Raw genomic sequence first — 18,057 nt, forward strand, 5'->3', positions numbered from 1 at the left:
GAGGTTGCGCACAGCTTTGTGCTGTGGTTGCTCTTTGTCCCTGGTCATCTGCAGAACTGGAATTTGAGGTTCTGATTAAATGGCCAGGCAGTGGTGAGACGGTATGTTTTTGCATTTCTTATTGAAATAATGAAACGAGGCTACTTAAAAACTTTTCTACTATATCTATAGTTGTTATCCTTACACTGTCTTTCATTCAGTCTTGTCAGCAATGTAATGCGTTTTTTAAAAACAGGCTTTGGTTTGTTGATTCTGTTTAATTTTTTTTTAATGTTTATTTTTGAGAGAGAGAGAGTGCAAGTGGGGGAAGGGCAGAGAGAGGGGGACAGAGAATCCCAAGGAGGCTCTGTGCTGACAGCAGAGAAGCCCAATGCGGGGCTCAAACTCATGAACTGTGAGAGTATGTCCTGAGCTGAAACCAAGAGTTGAATGCTTAACTGACCGAGCCACCCAGGCGCTCCTAATTTTCTTTTTCATAAATTTCTATTCTTAGCTTTATGATTTCTTCTGTTTTTGAGGGCTTAACCTGTTGACTTTTTCCTAACTTCATTCTTTATCTTTTTCTAATGTGTGCATTTGAAGCTGAACGTGTTCTTGTAAGGACCCAGACAGGAGTGTTGATATGAACCACGTTTTGGTGTTGTTCAGATCTAAGTAGTTTGTAATTTGTATTAATATGTCTTCTTTAGGGACGTCTGGGTGGCTTACTCTGTTAAGTGTTCAACTCTTGGTTTTGGCTGAGGTAATGATCTCACAGTTCGCTTGGGTCTCCATGCTGACAGCACAGAGCATTCTTGGTATCTCTCTCTCCCTCTCTCTTTCCTCCTCTCTCTCCCTCTCTCTGTTTCTCCCCCACTTCTGCTCACTCACTCTCTCAAAATAAATAAATAAACTTAGAAAAAAAATATCTTCTTTAGTTTGTAAAAGGGATTTTTAGATTCTCAATATTATGGGGTTAGGGCTATATTTTTAATTTATTTACATTTTCACTGTATTATGTTTGTTTGAGAGAGTAAGCACACACATGCAGGGGAGGAGCAGAGGGAGAGAGGGGAGCAGAGAGAGAGGATCTTGAGCAGGCTCCATGCCCAGTTTGTGATCTCTCACAAACTGTGAGATCATGACCTGAGCTGAAAAATAAAGAGTAAGATGCTTACCCAACTGAGCTACCCAGGTGCCCCTGGAATTTTCTCTTTATTTTTGGCTTATTTTATATTTTTGATACAAGTGTGTCTCAGTGTATACATTTTAAAAATTTATTCTATATGGGAGAGGAATGATTCTTTAAGTTGCAGGTTTAATGTTGGTTATTTTTCATCCGTTTCCTTTTGGAGTATTGCTTCCTCCCCATTCTTTCTGTTCTGTTTTCTAAACACCAGCTATTTGGACCTTCTCACTTTATTCTGTCTCTTAACTATTAATTGCCATCTTTTTATCTCTCAGTGATATACTCAGGGTGATGTCATCCAATCTGTCTTTTAGTTTACTAATTTTCTCTTCCGTGTCTTCTTTGCTGTAGGATTTAATTTTTTTTTTTTTTTTACTGCATTCTTAATGTCTACAGGTTCTGTTTATTTCTTTTTCAAATCTATCTGTTTGCTGGATATACTATCCTGTTCTTTTATTATGGTTTCTATGCCCTTTTATCTACTTAATGATTTTAGTAATATTTTATGCCCTTTCATAGTGTTTTACTTCATGTGTGCATATTCTCAGTAGTCAAATCTGCATACTGCTTTCTTTCATGGTTGTTTCTTTGTGCGATTTGTAATTAAAACAAATTTTTTTTAACGTTTTTATTTTTGGGGTAGAGAGAGATAGAGAGCAAGCAGGGGAGGGGCAGACACAGAATCTGAAATAAGCTCCAGATTCTGAGTTGTCAGCACAGCGCCTGGCATGGGGCTCAAACCCACAAACCATGAGATCATGACCTGAACCAAAGTTGGACGCTTAAATGACTGAGCCACCCAGGCACCCCTGTAATTTTTTTTTTTTTTTTTGTCATGAACTTATCTTTAGGAGAGTTCTGCTGGGTTGTATACACTTGTCTTTGAAGTTGTTTTGTATTTGCTTCTTCTTGCTATCTGCTGAAGTAGAAAGAGTTTGGGGAACAAGTTTTCCTATACATTTCTGGGCTTGGAGTTGCTTTACTACATAGATGGTATAAATTCAGATCCCATACCTACTTGTGGCAAGACAGAGGTTTTGATTTCTCAGAGTTGACTTATTTTTCTCCCATCTACCATTCAGGAAGATAGAAAACTTCTTTGCTGCTTCTCCATGGTTTTTCTTATCCTCATTTTATGGACAGACCTATCCTTCAGTGCTCTAGGCCATGTGAAGGTAGCTCAGTTCTCCCCACGGCTGATGGCAGAAACCACATCTCCTGTTTCTCTATGGACTGTCCCAGCATCCTTCTCCATATATTGCCCAGCTTTGATTCCTTTTTCGTTTCTGGCACTGGGGGATTTCTTTATTTACAGGGCTTGTTTGCATATTAATCTATTTATTTTATTTTTTAATTCCTTTTAAGTAGGCTCCATGCCCAATGTGGGAGTTGAACTCACAACCGCATGACCTTGAGATGAGGAGTCACATGCTCTCCTGACTAAGCCAGCCAGTGTCCCTAATCTTTTTTTTTTTTTAATTTAGCATTTCTTCTGTGTTTTTATAACAGGGTATGAGCCTGTCCACTTCAGCTCATTCTGCCATGTTTTCTGAAACTGATAATAAACTTAACAGTTTTGGGGTGCCTGGGTGGCTTAATTGGTTAAGTGTCCAGCTCTTGATTTCAGTGCAGGCCATGATCTCATGGTTCGTGAGTTCAAGTCCTGCATCAGGCTCTGCTCTGACAACACAGAGCCTGCTTGGGATTCTCTCTCACACTCTCTCTCTGCCCATTCCCTGCTCACATTCTCTCTCTCTCCTTTCTCTCTTTTGCTCTCTCTCAAAATAAATAAACTTTAAAAAAATAATAAACTTAATTTTTTTAAAAAAATAATAAGCATACTTTTTTTACTATGAGAGAGGTTAAGTTTTAAATATATTCAATTATATCATTATATAGTGGAAAGTTATCAAAATAATACGTTGTAAACTTCTATCTGTTGCCATGTAAAAGGGTTAACTAAGCGTTGTATCTTTTTTCCCTGTGCTTTCTTTCCTCTACTATTTTCCTTTGGATTAGCACATTTCCTGACTCATAGGAATGAGGAGGATCAAAGTGACAAAGAGGAGATTTCAGAAGCTGAATTTTCAGTAACAGAAACTCATTCTAGTCAGAAAACCTGTGTATTTCCTTCTGCTGATTCAGCGGTCAGCCTTTTCAGTGGCCAGAGTACAACTTCTCCTGGTATTGTTCTTCCCTTTTTTTGTTTACACTCTTATCTTCCAATACGCTATTGCTGAAGTGTTTACTGGGAACACAGTTGTGAAGGATTTGTGAAGCCATTTTGCAATATTTATAAATTTCGGGGCAAGGGAAGTTACAATTTGTACCATTTATTGAAGAACTGTATTGTCATCTTCATTAGATATTGCAAGAATGTATCTCTAATAAGATATAATGTATGATTAGATATCTCCAAGCTATTTTAATTAAATGTTAAGTGTATAGCAACTGGAATTACTGTACTATCTGATTTTTACAAAAATTGAGAAATTCAAACCCTGCCAACATTGAGAACCTAGAGTTTTAATTATGAAAACAAAACAACAGCTGTAGTGTATTGAGCTCTGCTGGGTCCCCGATATTGCTGTGTTACATGCATTGACCCTGGTGTAAGCCTAACCTGTGAGGTAGATGCCATTGTCCCCATTTTACAGTGGAGGCTATTGAGACTTAGAAAAGTTTAGTGCTATTTTTCTGTTTCATTTGGAGCTGGCAGTTAAAATGCTATTGTTTAGTCCTAACAAATACATTTTGTCATATGAGTAATAGGTCATACTAAATATAACACTTGGGCTACTGATAGTGGCTTTGAAATATATATTTTTTGGCCCTTAGCTATTGATGGTCAAAAATGATGAATTTACTGAGGGTTTATAGTGTATTTTATTATCACTTTTAAAGTTAATATAAGCAGTAAAAATGCTATTTAAAAAAACTGTTGTGTAAGGTTTATTTATTTATTTTGAGAGAGAGAGAGTTGGGGAAGGGCACAGAGAGAGTGAGACAGAGAATCCCAAGCAGGCTCCATGCTGTCAGCACAGAGCCTGACATGGGGCTTGAACCCATGAGCCATGAGACCATGACCTGAGCCGAAATCAAGAATCAAAAGCTCAATCAGCTGAGCCACCCAGGCTCCCCAAAGGTGGTATTTTTAAATGACATTGCTGTTATTTAAATAAAACTATTAAGAATCTGGCTTTAAGTCCTATAATTTTTTTCTCTAAGTTCTTTGTAGATTCCATTTGTGTTTTAGTCATCACAGGGAGACAATCATTTCTGCTTCACCAGGTTGTTGTGAAGATTGACTATTGTATATAAAGCACCGAGCTGCGAACCTGATTCCTCTAGGGTCTCCGTCATCGGCAGCTTTTCTCTCCCCACTTACAGGGGAGAGTTGACAAATGGCGTTAAGGAGGTTGCAGAGAGTTCTGACTGTATGTGAGAAGCATAGACTCCATTTTATCCCAGGGAATCACTGGAGAATTCTGAGCAGAGAAGTATAATGAGGGTGTTTTGAGAAAGACTAGAATAGAGGCAGAGATCCTTTGGTGAGCTGTTAAATTCATCTGGCCTGTGAAACAGTGAGAACCTGGGCAGTGTGTGAGAAAGCGAGAGACATTCTGAATAGGCAACTGCTGTCACTAAGTGGATAAAAGAGGAGAAGGAGAAAATGAATGGCTACTTTGTGTTGTTAGACTATAGGAATGAGGATATCCTAGATGTCAAATTCGAGAGCACCTGTAGACCAAATGTAATAGTTGAAGGTGATGCTGGGGTATATAAATGGCCATATTTAGGATCCAGTTTTTTATAGGAAGTGGAACTTGATGAGAGGTTTAAGCCTGAAAAACAGATGTAAGAGCCTTTTATATAATTATATAGTTAAGAATTAGTGCATCTGTTATCACCAAGCAATATGGAAAAAGGGAAAATGCCAAAGAGCAACCTGTGAAATGTCACCCTGTAGAGAGTAAGGGGAGCCTCCCAGTGAGGGACATGGGCAAGTAGACTCTGGTGAGGGATTTTCAAGAAGTAGTAAGTGGCTAACAGTTTCACAAGAATCCATAAAGTCAAGAATAAAGATTGAATTTGTTAAGGACATTGGGTACTTTCAGTATAATATGAAGAGTAGAAGAAAGCTGGATGGGGATAGAGATAGGCTCAAGAAGCTGTAAGTAAAGACTACTTAAGAATTCTGATATTAAAAGGAAGTAGAAAAATAAGATAAGAGAAATGAAGTCAAAGATCATTTCAAGATGGGGATAAAGACAAAATCTTTAATGTTTAAAGGAAGAAGAAAAGAAAGTAGGAAAAGTGAGATGGAAAGTACCAGGTTGGGGAGGTGATTCATTCAGGATTGTAATAGCTTCTTAAGTTAGGAAGTGAGAGAAGAAAGGAGAAATGTCAGTAAATGGCATAACACATATAAAGATGGATAATTAAAATGTTTTCCTCTAGTATTCAATATCTAATGTAAATTAAAAAGGAAACCAAATTATTTTTTAGAGTACAGAATTTAGATGCCCTAATGGGTGTTTTCTCTTCCAAAGTTGGCATCTTAGAAGGATGGATAGTCACTCACTTCTAATGCTCAAAACCAGCTTAGATTTTCTCCTTTGAAATTGACTTCTGTTTCTTAGCACATTCTTGTGGGTTTTTAAAAAAAAATTTATTTGTGAGAGAGAGAGCACAAGTGGGGAATGGGGCGGGGTGGGTGGGGGGAGAACAGAGGATCCAAAATGGGCTCCGTGCTTATAGCAGAGAGCCCAATGCAGGACTCGAACTCTACAAACTGCAAGATCATGACCTAAGCTGAAATCAAGAGTTGGATGCTTAACGACCGAGCCATCCAGGTGCCCTTCTTGTGATTGATCTTAACGGTGGCAAATAATTTACTCACTGAAAACAGATTTAATTTTTGGAAATAGCTACAAGATTTCCAGAGGCATTTCTGAGAAATGAGGTAGATAATCAGGCTGAGAGTCACTGTTTGGAATTAAAAAAAAAAAAAAAAAAGTAATTGTGATTTTCAAGGAATAAAGCTGATCTGTGTGTTCAGTAAATTATGAAGGCAGTCCCATAGAAGAGTTCCAAAACTGGTTTGAAAATGAACTAAGGATCAAATCATCCTGTGTAACTACTATGAAAAGGTATTTATTTGGATATAACACTTTTCTGCCCTTTGATAAAAGGAATCAGAAAAGAAATTTATAGTTATGATCTCACGGTTCAGGAGTTTGAGCCCTGCATTGGGATCCTCTGGTCCCCCCGCCGCCACCCCTCCTCACTTGCACTCTCTCTCTCTCTCTCTCTCTCTTTCTCTCTCTCTCAAAAATAAAACATCTTAAAAAATTAGATATTCTCCCAAATGTATTACTTTTAGATCACCAGAGCTTTTTTGTTTTTTGTTTTAGTAAATTGCACTTCAGTATTTTAAACTGTGTAGTAAGCAAAGGACTGTACTTCCTAAAGTATATTACTCCGAGTATTCTGGATAGAAAAGCAATAATCTGAAAATGCAGAGAGTATTCACTACCAAATAGCTTATTCAAGAGGAGGATAAAAATACTACACATACGTATCTTTAAACCTATTTGGAGGTTTAAATATATTTCAATTTCTGGTTATATAATTTCTAAATCGGATTAATAGACGAAAGTAAAAAGATAACTGACCTAAAATTTTTATTAATAATGTTTCTTTTTTTAGGTGTGAATAACAGTGATGAGTTATTCGAGAGGTAAATATCTTAAGAATTAATTCACAATTTTACTTGAAGTTGGGCATAAACTGAGTGGAAAACTTTGTTGTTCATGTGTATGTGAGCTGCTACACTACATATTTTTTCATGGACTCTAGAAATATAATTAATTTTCACTGAGAATGGAATGTTTTAAGAAGCTGAGGTTTACTATATTACATCCTTTACTGTTTTAGCATAAGGAATTAGAATATAATAGACTGCATTTGCTACATTTCTTTAACTGCCTATATATTCAGCAGGCAGGATGGGTAGAACTGATCTCCTGAGCCTTATGTTCACTTTTTTAAGAGCCCCTAAGAAGTCACCAATTATTAATGATTAGACTTTTACACCGAGGATTACTGGAAAGTAGAAGGAACATTAGTTCTAGGTTTATGATTTTGGTGTTTGTTTATGCTCTTGGAAGGCATAGTTTTACATGTTCATTTTTTAAACTTTACATGTTCATTTTTGATTAATGTAATTAAGTTATAGATACTGACTTATATTTCCCAAATTGCATTTGAAAATGAAGTATTTCAGTAGACCCACTCCAGATGACTGGATTGACTGATATTGCTGACATTATTGAGGACCTTATAACAAAAGATGGAGTTTCCAGTGAAGAGCTCGGTTTAACAGAACAACAAGCTAAGACTATCTCCAGGTAATAATTGAATAATTCATTTTTAACCCATTTAAAATGTTTATGGTTCAAGAATATGGTTCAAAATTAGTCATTTTATTTTTAATTTTTTTAATGTTTATTTTTGAGGGAGAGAGCAAGCAAGCATGAGTGGGGGAGGGTCAGAGGGAGCGGGCGAGAGAGAATCTGAAGCAGGCTCCACGCTGCCAGTGCAGAGCCCCATGTGGGGCTCAAACCCACAGACCATGATATCATGACCTGAGCTGAAATCAGGAGTTGGTGGCTCAGCTGACTGAGCCACACAGGTATCCGCAAAATTTGCCATATTTTAATGTGCTGTTTGTGTGCCACTCCTTCCCTTTCCCAACAGTAGACAGACTTGTGTATTTAATACAGCAGCACCTCTGTATCCTCTGAGTTTTCCCAAGGTCTCATCACTTTATTTTTGTTGTCATTATTATATTTTAATTTATTTATTTTGATGTTTTAAAAAATTTCATTATAGTAACATAGAGTGCTAGTTTTGGACATACAATACAGTGATCCAGCAATTCTATACATTACTCAGTGCTCATCGAGACAAATGTACTCTTAATCCCCATCACTTCTTTTCACCCATCCCCCACCCATCTCCCCTCCGGTAACCATCAGTTTGTTTTATAGTTGACAGTCTGTTTTTTGGCTTGTCTCTTTTTTTTTTTTCTTTGTTCATTTGTTTTTCTGAAATTCCACATATGAGTGAAAACATAGGGTATTTGTCTTTCTCTGACTTACTTCACTTAGCATTATACTCTCTAGCTCCATCCATATTGTTGTAAATGGCAAGATTTTCTTCTTTTTTTATGGCTGAGTAATATTCTACTCTATGTATGTGTGTGTATGTATGTGTGTATATATACACACATCCATTCATCTGTTGGTGGATACTTCTTTATCCATTCATCTATTGATGGACACTTGGGCTGCTTCCTTAATTTGGCTATTGTAAATAATGCTGCAGTAAACATACGGGTGCATATATCCCTTTGAATTTTTGTATTCTTTGGGTAAATACCTAGTAGTAGAATTATTGGAGCATAGGATAGTTCTATTTTTAATTTTTTGAAGAACTTCCATACTGTTTTCCACAGTGGCTGCACCAGTTTGCATTCCTACCAGCAGCGTATGAAGGTTCCTTTTTCTCCACATCCTTGTCAACACTTGTTATTTTCTGTGTTTTTTTATTTTAGCCACTCTGACAGGGGTAAGGGATATCATAATGTGGTTTTGATTTGTACTTGCCTGATGATGAGTGATGTTGAGCATCTTTTCATGTGTCTGCTTGCCATCTGTTTCTTTGGAGAAATGTCTGTTCATGTCTTCTGCCCATTTTTTAATTGGATATTTGGTGTATTTGGTTGTGTAAGTTCTTGGTTTTATTGAGTTGTGTAAGTTCTTTACATACTTTGGATACTAACCCTTTATCAGATATGTCATTTGCAAATATCTTCTCCCATTCAGTATGTTATCTTTTAGTTTCGTTGTTTCCTTTGTTGTGTAGAAGTTTTGTATTTCAATGTAGTCCTAATAGTTTGTTTTTCTTTTTGTTTTCCTTGCCTCAGGAAACATATCTAGAAAAATGTTGCTATGGCTGATGTCAGAGAAATTATGGCCTGTGCTCTCCTCTAGGATTTTTGTAGTTTCAGGTCTCACATTTGGGTCCTTAATCCATTTTGAGTTTAATTTTTTTGTATGGTGTAAGAAAGTGGTTCAGTTTCATTCTTTTGCATGTTGCTGTCCAGTTTTCCCAACACAATTTGTTGAAGAGACTGTCTTTTCCATTGCATATTCTTTCCTTCTGTGTTGCAGACTAATTGACTATATAATAGTGTGTTTATTTCCAGGCTCCCTATTCTGTTCCCGTGTGCTTTGTGTCTGTTTTTGTACTTGTGCAAAACAAGTTTAGTGCAGGTTGGTAGTATACCTTGAAATCTGGGATTGTGATACCTCCACTTTTGTTCTCCATACACATTGTGGGGTTATTTGTTCTAGTTCTGTCTGTGAAAAATGCTGTTGGTATTTTGATAGGGATCGCATTAAATCTATAGATTGCTTTGGGTAATAGGGACATTTTAATGGTATTTGCTCTCCTAATCCATGAGCATGGAATATCTTTTCATTTGTTTTTGTCATCTTTAATTTCTTTCATCAGTGTTTTATGGCTTTCAGAGTACATATCTTTCACCTCCTCAGTTAGGTTTATTCTCAGTTATTTTATTATTTTTGGTGCAATTGTAAATGGGATTATTTTCTTAATTTTTCTTTCTGCTGCTTCATTGTTAGTGTATACAAATGCAGTGAATTTCTTTATATTGATTTTGTGTCCTGCAACCTTAGTGAATTCAATGATCAGTTTTAGTAGTTTTTGTTGGAGTCTTTAGGGTTTTCTATGTATAGGATCAGGTCATCTGAAAATAGTGAAAGTTTTATTTCTTCCTTACCAATCTGGATGCCTTTTATTCCTTTTTCTTGTATGGTTGTGTGGCTAGGACTTCCAGTACTGTGAAGTGAATTACAGTGGTGAGAGTGGACATCTTGTCTTGTTCTTGATATTAGGTGAAAAGCTCTCAAGTTTTTTACCATTCAGTATGATGTTAGCTGTGTGTTTTTCATATATGACCTTTATTATGTTGAGGTATGCTCCCTCTAAATTACCTGCTTTGTTGAAGGTATATATCATGAATAGATGTACTTTGTCAAATGTTTTTTTCTGCATCTGTTGAAATGATCATATGGTTTTTCTCCTTTCTCGTGTTGATGTGATGTATCATGTTGATTGATTTGCAAATATTGAACCACACTTGCATACTGCATACTGGAAATAAGTCCCACTTAATCATGGTGAATGATATTTTTTTTTAATTTTTTTTAATGTTTTTTTTTTTTTAATTTTTTTTCAACGTTTTTATTTATTTTTGGGACAGAGAGAGACAGAGCATGAACGGGGGAGGGGCAGAGAGAGAGGGAGACACAGAATCGGAAACAGGCTCCAGGCTCCGAGCCATCAGCCCAGAGCCTGACATGGGGCTCGAACTCACGGACCGCGAGATCGTGACCTGGCTGAAGTCGGACGCTTAACCGACTGCGCCACCCAGGCGCCCCAATGTTTATTTATTTTTGAGACAGAGAGAGACAGAGCATGAATGGGGGAGGGGCAGAGACAGAGGGAGACACAGAATCGGAAGCAGGCTCCAGGCTCTGAGCCATCAGCCCAGAGCCCGATGCGGGGCTCGAACTCACGAACTGTGAGATCATGACCTGAGCTGAAGTCGGACGCTCAACTGACTGAGCCACCCAGGCGCCCCTGGTGAATGATATTTTTAACGTATTGTTGGATTTGGTTTGCTAATATTTTGTTTAGGATTTTTTCATTTGTGTTCATCAGAGATAATTGGCCTATAGTTCGCTTTTTTTGTAGTGTCTTTGTCTGGTTTTGGTATCAAGGTAATGCTGGCCTCATAGAATTAATTTGGAAGCTATCCTTCCTCTTTTATTTTTTGGAATAGTTTGAGAAGCATAGATGTTAACTCTTCTCTACATGTTTGGTTGAATTCAGCTGTGAAGCCATCTGGTCCTGGACATTTTTTGGGAGGTTTTTTGATTATTGATTCAATTTAAGTGCTGGTAATTAATCTGTTCAAATTTTCTGGTGGTTCCTGCCTCAGTTTTAAGAGGTTGTTTCTCAGAATTTTTCCATTTCTTCTAGATTGTCCAATTTGTTGGCATATAATTTTCTATTATATTCTCTTACAATCCTTTCTATTTCTATGGTGTTGGTTGTTATTTGTTATTTCTCCTCTTTCATTTCTGATTTTGTTTGAGTCTTCTGTTTTTTCTTTTCTTTTCTTTTTCTTTCTTTCTTTTTTTTTTTTTTTTTTTTTTTTTTTGGTTGGGTCTGGCTAAAGGCTTATCTATTTTGTTGATATTTTCAAAGAACCAGCTTCTGGTTTCATTGATCTGTTCTGTTGGTTTTTTAGTTCCTATTTCATTTATCCCTACTCCAATCTTTATTATTTCTTTTCTTCTACTAGGTTTGGGTTTTGTTTGTTCTCCTTTTTCTAGCTCCTAAGGTTAATTGTTTATTTGAGATTTTTCTTGCTTTTTGAGATAGGCTTGTATTGCTGTAAACTTTCATCTCGGAATAACTTTTGCTGTATCCCAAAGATTTTTCACCATCGTGTTTTCATTTTCATATATCTCTATGTATTTTTTAATTTCCTCTTTGATTTCTTGGTTGACTCATTTGTTGTTTGAAAGCATATTATTTAACTTCTATGTATTTATGCTCTTTCCAGATTTTTTCTTGTAGTTTATTTCTAGTTTCATAACACTGTGGTCAGAAAAGATGCATGGTATAACTTTGATCTTTTTGAATTTAAGACTTCTTTTGTGGCCTAATATGTGATATATCCTGTAGAATGTTCCATGTGTACTTGAAAAGAATGTGTATTCTGTTTTAGGATGGGATGTTTTGAATATATCTGTTAGATCCATCTGGGTCCAATGTGTCTTTCAGAGTCACTGTTGATTTTCTGGTTGGATGATCTATCCACTAAAGTCCCCTACTATTATTGTATTAGTATCAATTACTTCCTTTATGTTTGTTATTAGATGCTTTATGTATTTGGGTGCTTTCGTGTTGGATGCATAAATATTTACAATTGTTATATCTCCTTCCCTTCCCTTCTTCCTATAAAAGGATTCTTCCCTTTATGATTATGTAGTGACCTTCTTTGTCTCTTGTTACAGTACTTTTTTTTTTTTTAACATTTATTCATTTTTGAGACACAGAGACAGAGTGCTAGTTGGGGAGGGGCAGAGCGAGGTGAGACACAGAATCTGAAGCAGGCTCCAGGCTCTGAGCTGTCATCACAGAGCCTGATGCTGGGCTCAAACCCACAAACCACGAGATCATGACCTGAGCCAAAGTCAGATGCTTAACTGACTGAGCCACCCAGATGCCCCTGCAGTCTTTTTAAAAAATGTTTATTTATTTATTTTAAAAGAGACAGCACGTGAGAAGGAGAGGAGCAGAGAGAAAGAGAGAGACAGAATTCCAAGCAGGCTCCATGCTGTCAGTACACAGCCAAACCGGGGCTAACCATGAGATCATGACCTGAGCCGAAGTCAGGAGTCAGATGCTTAACTGATTGAGTCACTCAGGTGCTACTATAATCTTTGTTTTAAAGTCTATTTTGTCCAATATAAGTATTGCTACCCCAGCTTTTTTCTTACTTCCATTTTCATGGTAAATGTTTCTCCATCCCTTCATTTTCAATCTGCTTAGGCCTGAAATGAGTCTCTTATAGTCTCATATAGATGGGTCTTGCTTTTTATCCATTCTATCACCCTATATTTTTTGATTGGAGCATTTAGTCCGTTTACATACCAAGTAGTTATTGATAGGTATGTACTTATTGCCATTTTGTTAATTGTTTTATGGTTGTGTTTGTACTTTTCTGTTCCTTTCTTCTCTTGCTCTCTTTTCTCATGGTGTGCTAGCTTTCTTTAGTGATATACTTGGATTCCTTTCTCCTTGTTTTTTACAAAAGTATTACTGGTTTTTGATTTGTGCTTATCACTTAGTTTGTATATAACATCTTATTCATATAGCAGTCTGTATGAAGTTGATGGTTGCTTAAGTTTGAACCCATTCTTTACTCTTCTCCCCACCCCCAATATTTTAGGTACATTGTGTCATACTTTACATCCTTCTTTTTGTGAGTTCCTTGACTAATTTTTATACATATATGTATTTTTATTACTTTTGTGTTGCCTGCTTTTCTTACTTGTACTTATGATTTTTTTTGTTTGTTTCCACTCAAAGAGTCTCGTTTGACATTTCTTATGGGGAGTTTTAGTGGTCATGAATTCTTTTAGCTTTTGCCTAGGAAGCTCTTTATCTGTCCTTCTATTGCTAATGATAGCCTTGCTGGATAAAGCATTCTTGGCTGCAGATTTTTTCTATTTTGAATAGATCATGACACTCCTTTTCTGACTCGAAAATTTTCTGCTGAAAAATCAGCTGATTGCCTTATGAGGTTTCCCTTGTATGTAACTGTTTTCTTATCTCTTGCTGCTTTTAAAATTCTCTGTCATTTTTTGCCATTTTAATTATTATGTGTCTTGGTGTGGACCTCCTTGGGTTGATTTTGTTGGGTTATCTCTGTGCCTACTGGATCTGTATTTGTTTCCCTCCCCAGATTCAGGAAGTTTTCAGGTATTATTTTCTTGAAATAAAATTTTGGTCCCCTTTTCTCTGTCTTCTCCTTCTGGGATCCCTATAATGAAAATGCTATTATACTTGATGGTGTTGCTGAGACCCTGACACTGGTTTCATTTTGTATTATTTTTTTTCTCTCACCTGTTCAGCTTGATTGCTTTCTATTACTCTGTCCTCCAGGTTGCTGATCCATTTCTCTGCTTCCTCTCATCTACTATTCATTCCATCCAGTTTATTTTTAATTTCAATTATTGATTTCTCATCTCTGGTTCTTTTTATGTTTTCTATCTCTTTGTTAAGGGTCTCATTGGTGTCCTTCACTCTTTTTTCAGTGAGTAACTATATGACCATTACTTTAAGTTCTCTATTAAACATATTACTTATGTCTGTTTTGCTTAGGCCTCTTTCTGCAGTTTTTGTCCTGTTCTTTCATTTGGGACATATTCCTCTGTCTCCTCATTTTGTCTAACTCTCTGTAACTGTTTCTGTGTGTTAGGGAAGTCATCTATGTCTCCTGCTCTTGCAAGTAGTGGCCTTATGAAGAAGTGGTCCTGTATTGCCCTGCAGTGCAGTGTTCCCTCTTCACCAGAACCTGGCACTTCAGGGTATCTCCTCTGTGTGTCGCATGTGCCCTGTTATTGTGGCTGAGCCACTTTTTCCTTCAGTCTGTTGTCTACATTGGCTCTCTTTGCCTGCTGTGGACAGGGTTTGATTCCTGTGTTGTAAGTGGGCCAGTCTGGGGCTGCCTTGGGCTTTGAGTTGAGTCACTCCCAGGTGTTTGCCAGAGATGCAGTAGCACCGAACAGCAGGGCACGTTCCCTGTCCTGCCCCCTGAGAAGCTTTTTATGTGGGCGGGCCCTGCAGTCAACCGAGATGTCTACCCCACGTCCGCTGCTGGTACCACAGTCTGAATGTTGCATGTGGTTATTTTTCCTTCTCCCTGGGGCAAGAGTCACTGTGGTGTCGGCTCCTGTTGGGGCTGCTTGTATTGCCAGGCTTGTGGCAGTTTTGGATGGGCTGTGACCGAGAGCATATCAGTGGGGGTGAGTCCACAGGACAGCGTTGGGGCAGGAGGTGTGCCGTTATCATGATTTGTGTGGGTTTGCCGTTGGAGGACAGCTGGAGTTGAGTCCTGGCTGGAGGGTAAGGGTCCACAGGAAAACATGGGGGTGGGCGCACCGTTAGCATGTTAGAAAGGGAGTGTCAGTGTTGCGCTAGTTCCCACAGGATTCCCTGTGTCTAGACTGGGGGGGTGGGGGATGGATGGTGCATTCCAGCTCTTTTGTTCTTGAACTCTCCCAAAGATCTTTGCCCCTCCAGCACAGTCTCTGAGATTAGTAAATAAACCTCCCTCCCCTATGCCTCAGGTATTTTTCAAACTGCTGCTTCCATGCTGTATCCTGCAGGGCTGTTTCTTGTGCTGTCTCTTTAAGGGTAGGGGCTCAGTTCACCTTAGGTTCAGAGAAGCACATGCAGTAAATTCCAAGGGAAACCAGGCACAAGTTTGCAAGTATCCTCTCCTGGTGCAGTCACAACAGGACACACTTAATTCCTCCAGCAACAGGTTGTGACTACACATGTGATACAATGTCCACCAAGGAAGCTCATTTAGAGACTTAGTTCCCAGAGATTTTCTTTGGGGCTGGTTAGGTAGGCAGCCTCTGCCTGGCACATACTGAATCCAGATTTCCAGAAGGAAAAGCAGGTGTTCAGTATAAATCACATCGTTTGTACCTGTGACCCACCTTCCATCTAGGAAGACATTCTCCTCTCATGCTGGGTGATGAGTCTGCCCCATACCCCTATCTCACACCACCTGGTTTCTTGGACCACTGTCAGTACTACTTGTGTCGGTTTGTATCATCTGAGAAGTAGAAGCCAACGTGAGATTAGATGTGCAAGACATTTATTGGGAGAAAGCCTGTGAGGAGAAAGGGGGAAAAACACAGAAGTCAGAGGAAGCATCAGACCACATTATAGCTGTGATCCAACCCTATGAAGGAGAGAGGGAGGGGGAAGGGGAGAGGGCTGAGTAAGTAGAATCTCAGAGTACAGTGTTGTTCCAGGAAAGTTTCAGCTGGGTCAGTGGTGAGGTGTCAAGCCAGAGTTGCCCACCAGAGGAGTTCTGTGTCTTGCAGGAATGGGCTGGTCATAACATCCCTGCTGTGCTCAGTCATTAGCTCAGGCCAGCCCATGGGAAGTATGGCATGGGCATGAGTTTGAGGCTGGATTCACAAGGGCAGCTGTTTTAAAGTCAGCTCTGTATATAAGTTTTAGAAGTGATTGAGATAATCCAGGAATAGATGATGGGTGAAGAAGCCCAAAACAGAATGTTTAATCATTTTTCTTTCTTTCTTTATTTTAGATAGAGCAAGAGTGGGGAAGAAGGGCAAAGGGAGAGAGCGAGAGGGAGGGAGGAAATGAGAGAGAGAGAGAGAGAGAGAGAGAGAGAGAGAGAATGAATCCTGTTCAGGCTCCACGCTTAGCATCAACCCTGATGGGGGTTCGATCCCACGACCTGGGATCATGACCTGAGCCGAAATCAAGAGTCGGTCTCTCAACCAACTGAGCCACCCAGGTGTCCCCCAAAAGAGAACCTTTAAAGACATTAAATTGAAGTCGTGAGTGGAGAAGAAAGGAGCCATCATAGGAAACTACACAGTGTTTTCAGAGTTAAAATGGCCCAAGTAAGAGAGAGTTTAAAGCAGAAAATAAAAGCCAGTTTATTAAATGTTATAGAGAAGTCCACAGGAGGAAGAGGCTGTTGGTGAGCTCTGAGATCATTTTCAGTGGATTTCAGGGAACAGGATGGAGCAAACTGATAGAGATCTTAATGTATCCTACTTTTGAGAATGGGCAAAATCTTTCCAAATAGGGGTGCCTGGCTTGCTCAGTCAGTGATGCATACATACAACTCTTGATCTGAGAGTTACGAGTTCAAGCCCCATTTTGGGTGTAGAGGTCACTTAAAAATAAACAAAATATCTTGGGCCACCTAGGTGGCTCAGTTGGTTAATTGTCCAACTCTTGATTTCTGCTCAGGTCATGATATCATGGTTCTGAGTTCGAGCTCCACATGGGGCTCTGTGCTGACAATGGAGAGCCTCCTCCTCTATCTCTCTGTCCCTCCCCTGCTCATACTCGCTCTCTGTCTCTGTCTCTCTCTCAAAAATAAATAAGTAAACATTAAAAAGTCTTTCCATAGAAACAGTATTTAGTTGTGATACTACTTGTATCCATAAAAAATTTAAAATCAAGTGATGTCCTGACTGTGAAATTTCTCAGAATTCAGCATTCTTCTGGTAGACCAACACAAAGACCTGAGAAGGAGAGAAGAGAAATTCAAATGTGGATGAAAAGAAAACGAAAGGAAAGAATGGCAGAATACTTAAATGAGCTGGCGGAAAAGAGAGGGCAAGAACATGATCCTTTCTGCCCCAGGAGCAATCCAGTAAGTTTGTAAAATCAAGGGCAATGGAATTGCCACAGAATACGTGTAGTTTTTCCCTGGAAATTAGTCAAGGAAAGGATTAACAGACAGAAAGGATTATTAGAACAGAAATGTTACCATTTTACTTAAGTCAGAAAATGTTAAGAAATTACCTTAACAAAATGTAGCAAGGTATTCTACAAACCGTGTCCTCTTGAACTATTTTAAATATATTTTTTTACCCCACGTTAATTATGGCTGTGGCTAATTTGGCCAAATGAAGATGTTGAGTGATTAGGTGACCAGTTGGAGCTATTCCCTTAATTTTCAATGAGAGTTAATAGCAGTTGAACAACTGACTGTGTGTATAGTAAAGCCATTTTAAAAATCAGTCTTCTGGGGTGCCTGGGTAGCTTGGTCTGTTAAGCATCCAGCTCTTGATTTTGGCTCAGGTCATGATCTCACGGTTTGTGAGCCCTGTGTTGGGCTCTGCACTGACAGCGTGGAGCCTGCCTGTCCTCTGCTCGATCTCTCTCCCTCTCTTAAATAAACTTAAAACAAAGTTATAAAAATCAATTTTCTATCCAAAAGTTATCTACAAAAAATAAAGTGTAAGGTCCAGTCACGTACCAAGGGTACAGTGGTGTGGTGTGTGTGTTTGTGTGCATGTATGTGTGCATTTCAGCTAGCCTTTATCAACATTTATTTACTGAGTCTTGACTGTGGACATCACCGTTTTCTTCAGAAGTTGAAATAAAGCAATTTTACATTATAATCTGAAATATCATAATAGTACTTAATTTTT

The 18,057-nt window shown here is 38.4% G+C and overlaps 1 protein-coding gene across 7 annotated transcripts in view; it reads left to right on the forward strand.

Annotated features, from left to right (window-relative positions):
- The window catches only part of CPLANE1 (ciliogenesis and planar polarity effector 1), a 153,721-nt gene that overhangs the window by 116,687 nt on the left and 18,977 nt on the right, over positions 1 to 18,057 (forward strand). For 6 of the 7 annotated variants that reach the window (XM_043599745.1, XM_043599769.1, XM_043599751.1 and 3 more), the window contains 4 exons: positions 3,188 to 3,352; positions 6,881 to 6,911; positions 7,450 to 7,581; positions 17,108 to 17,273. In XM_043599745.1, coding sequence (XP_043455680.1) covers positions 3,188 to 3,352; positions 6,881 to 6,911; positions 7,450 to 7,581; positions 17,108 to 17,273 — 494 coding nt within the window. The remainder of the gene's footprint in view (positions 1 to 3,187; positions 3,353 to 6,880; positions 6,912 to 7,449; positions 7,582 to 17,107; positions 17,274 to 18,057) is intronic. The other variant, XM_043599786.1, reaches the window with a different exon arrangement.

The sequence above is a fragment of the Prionailurus bengalensis genome, chromosome A1, assembly GCF_016509475.1.
Source record: "Prionailurus bengalensis isolate Pbe53 chromosome A1, Fcat_Pben_1.1_paternal_pri, whole genome shotgun sequence".
Classification (NCBI taxonomy): Eukaryota; Metazoa; Chordata; class Mammalia; order Carnivora; family Felidae; genus Prionailurus; species Prionailurus bengalensis.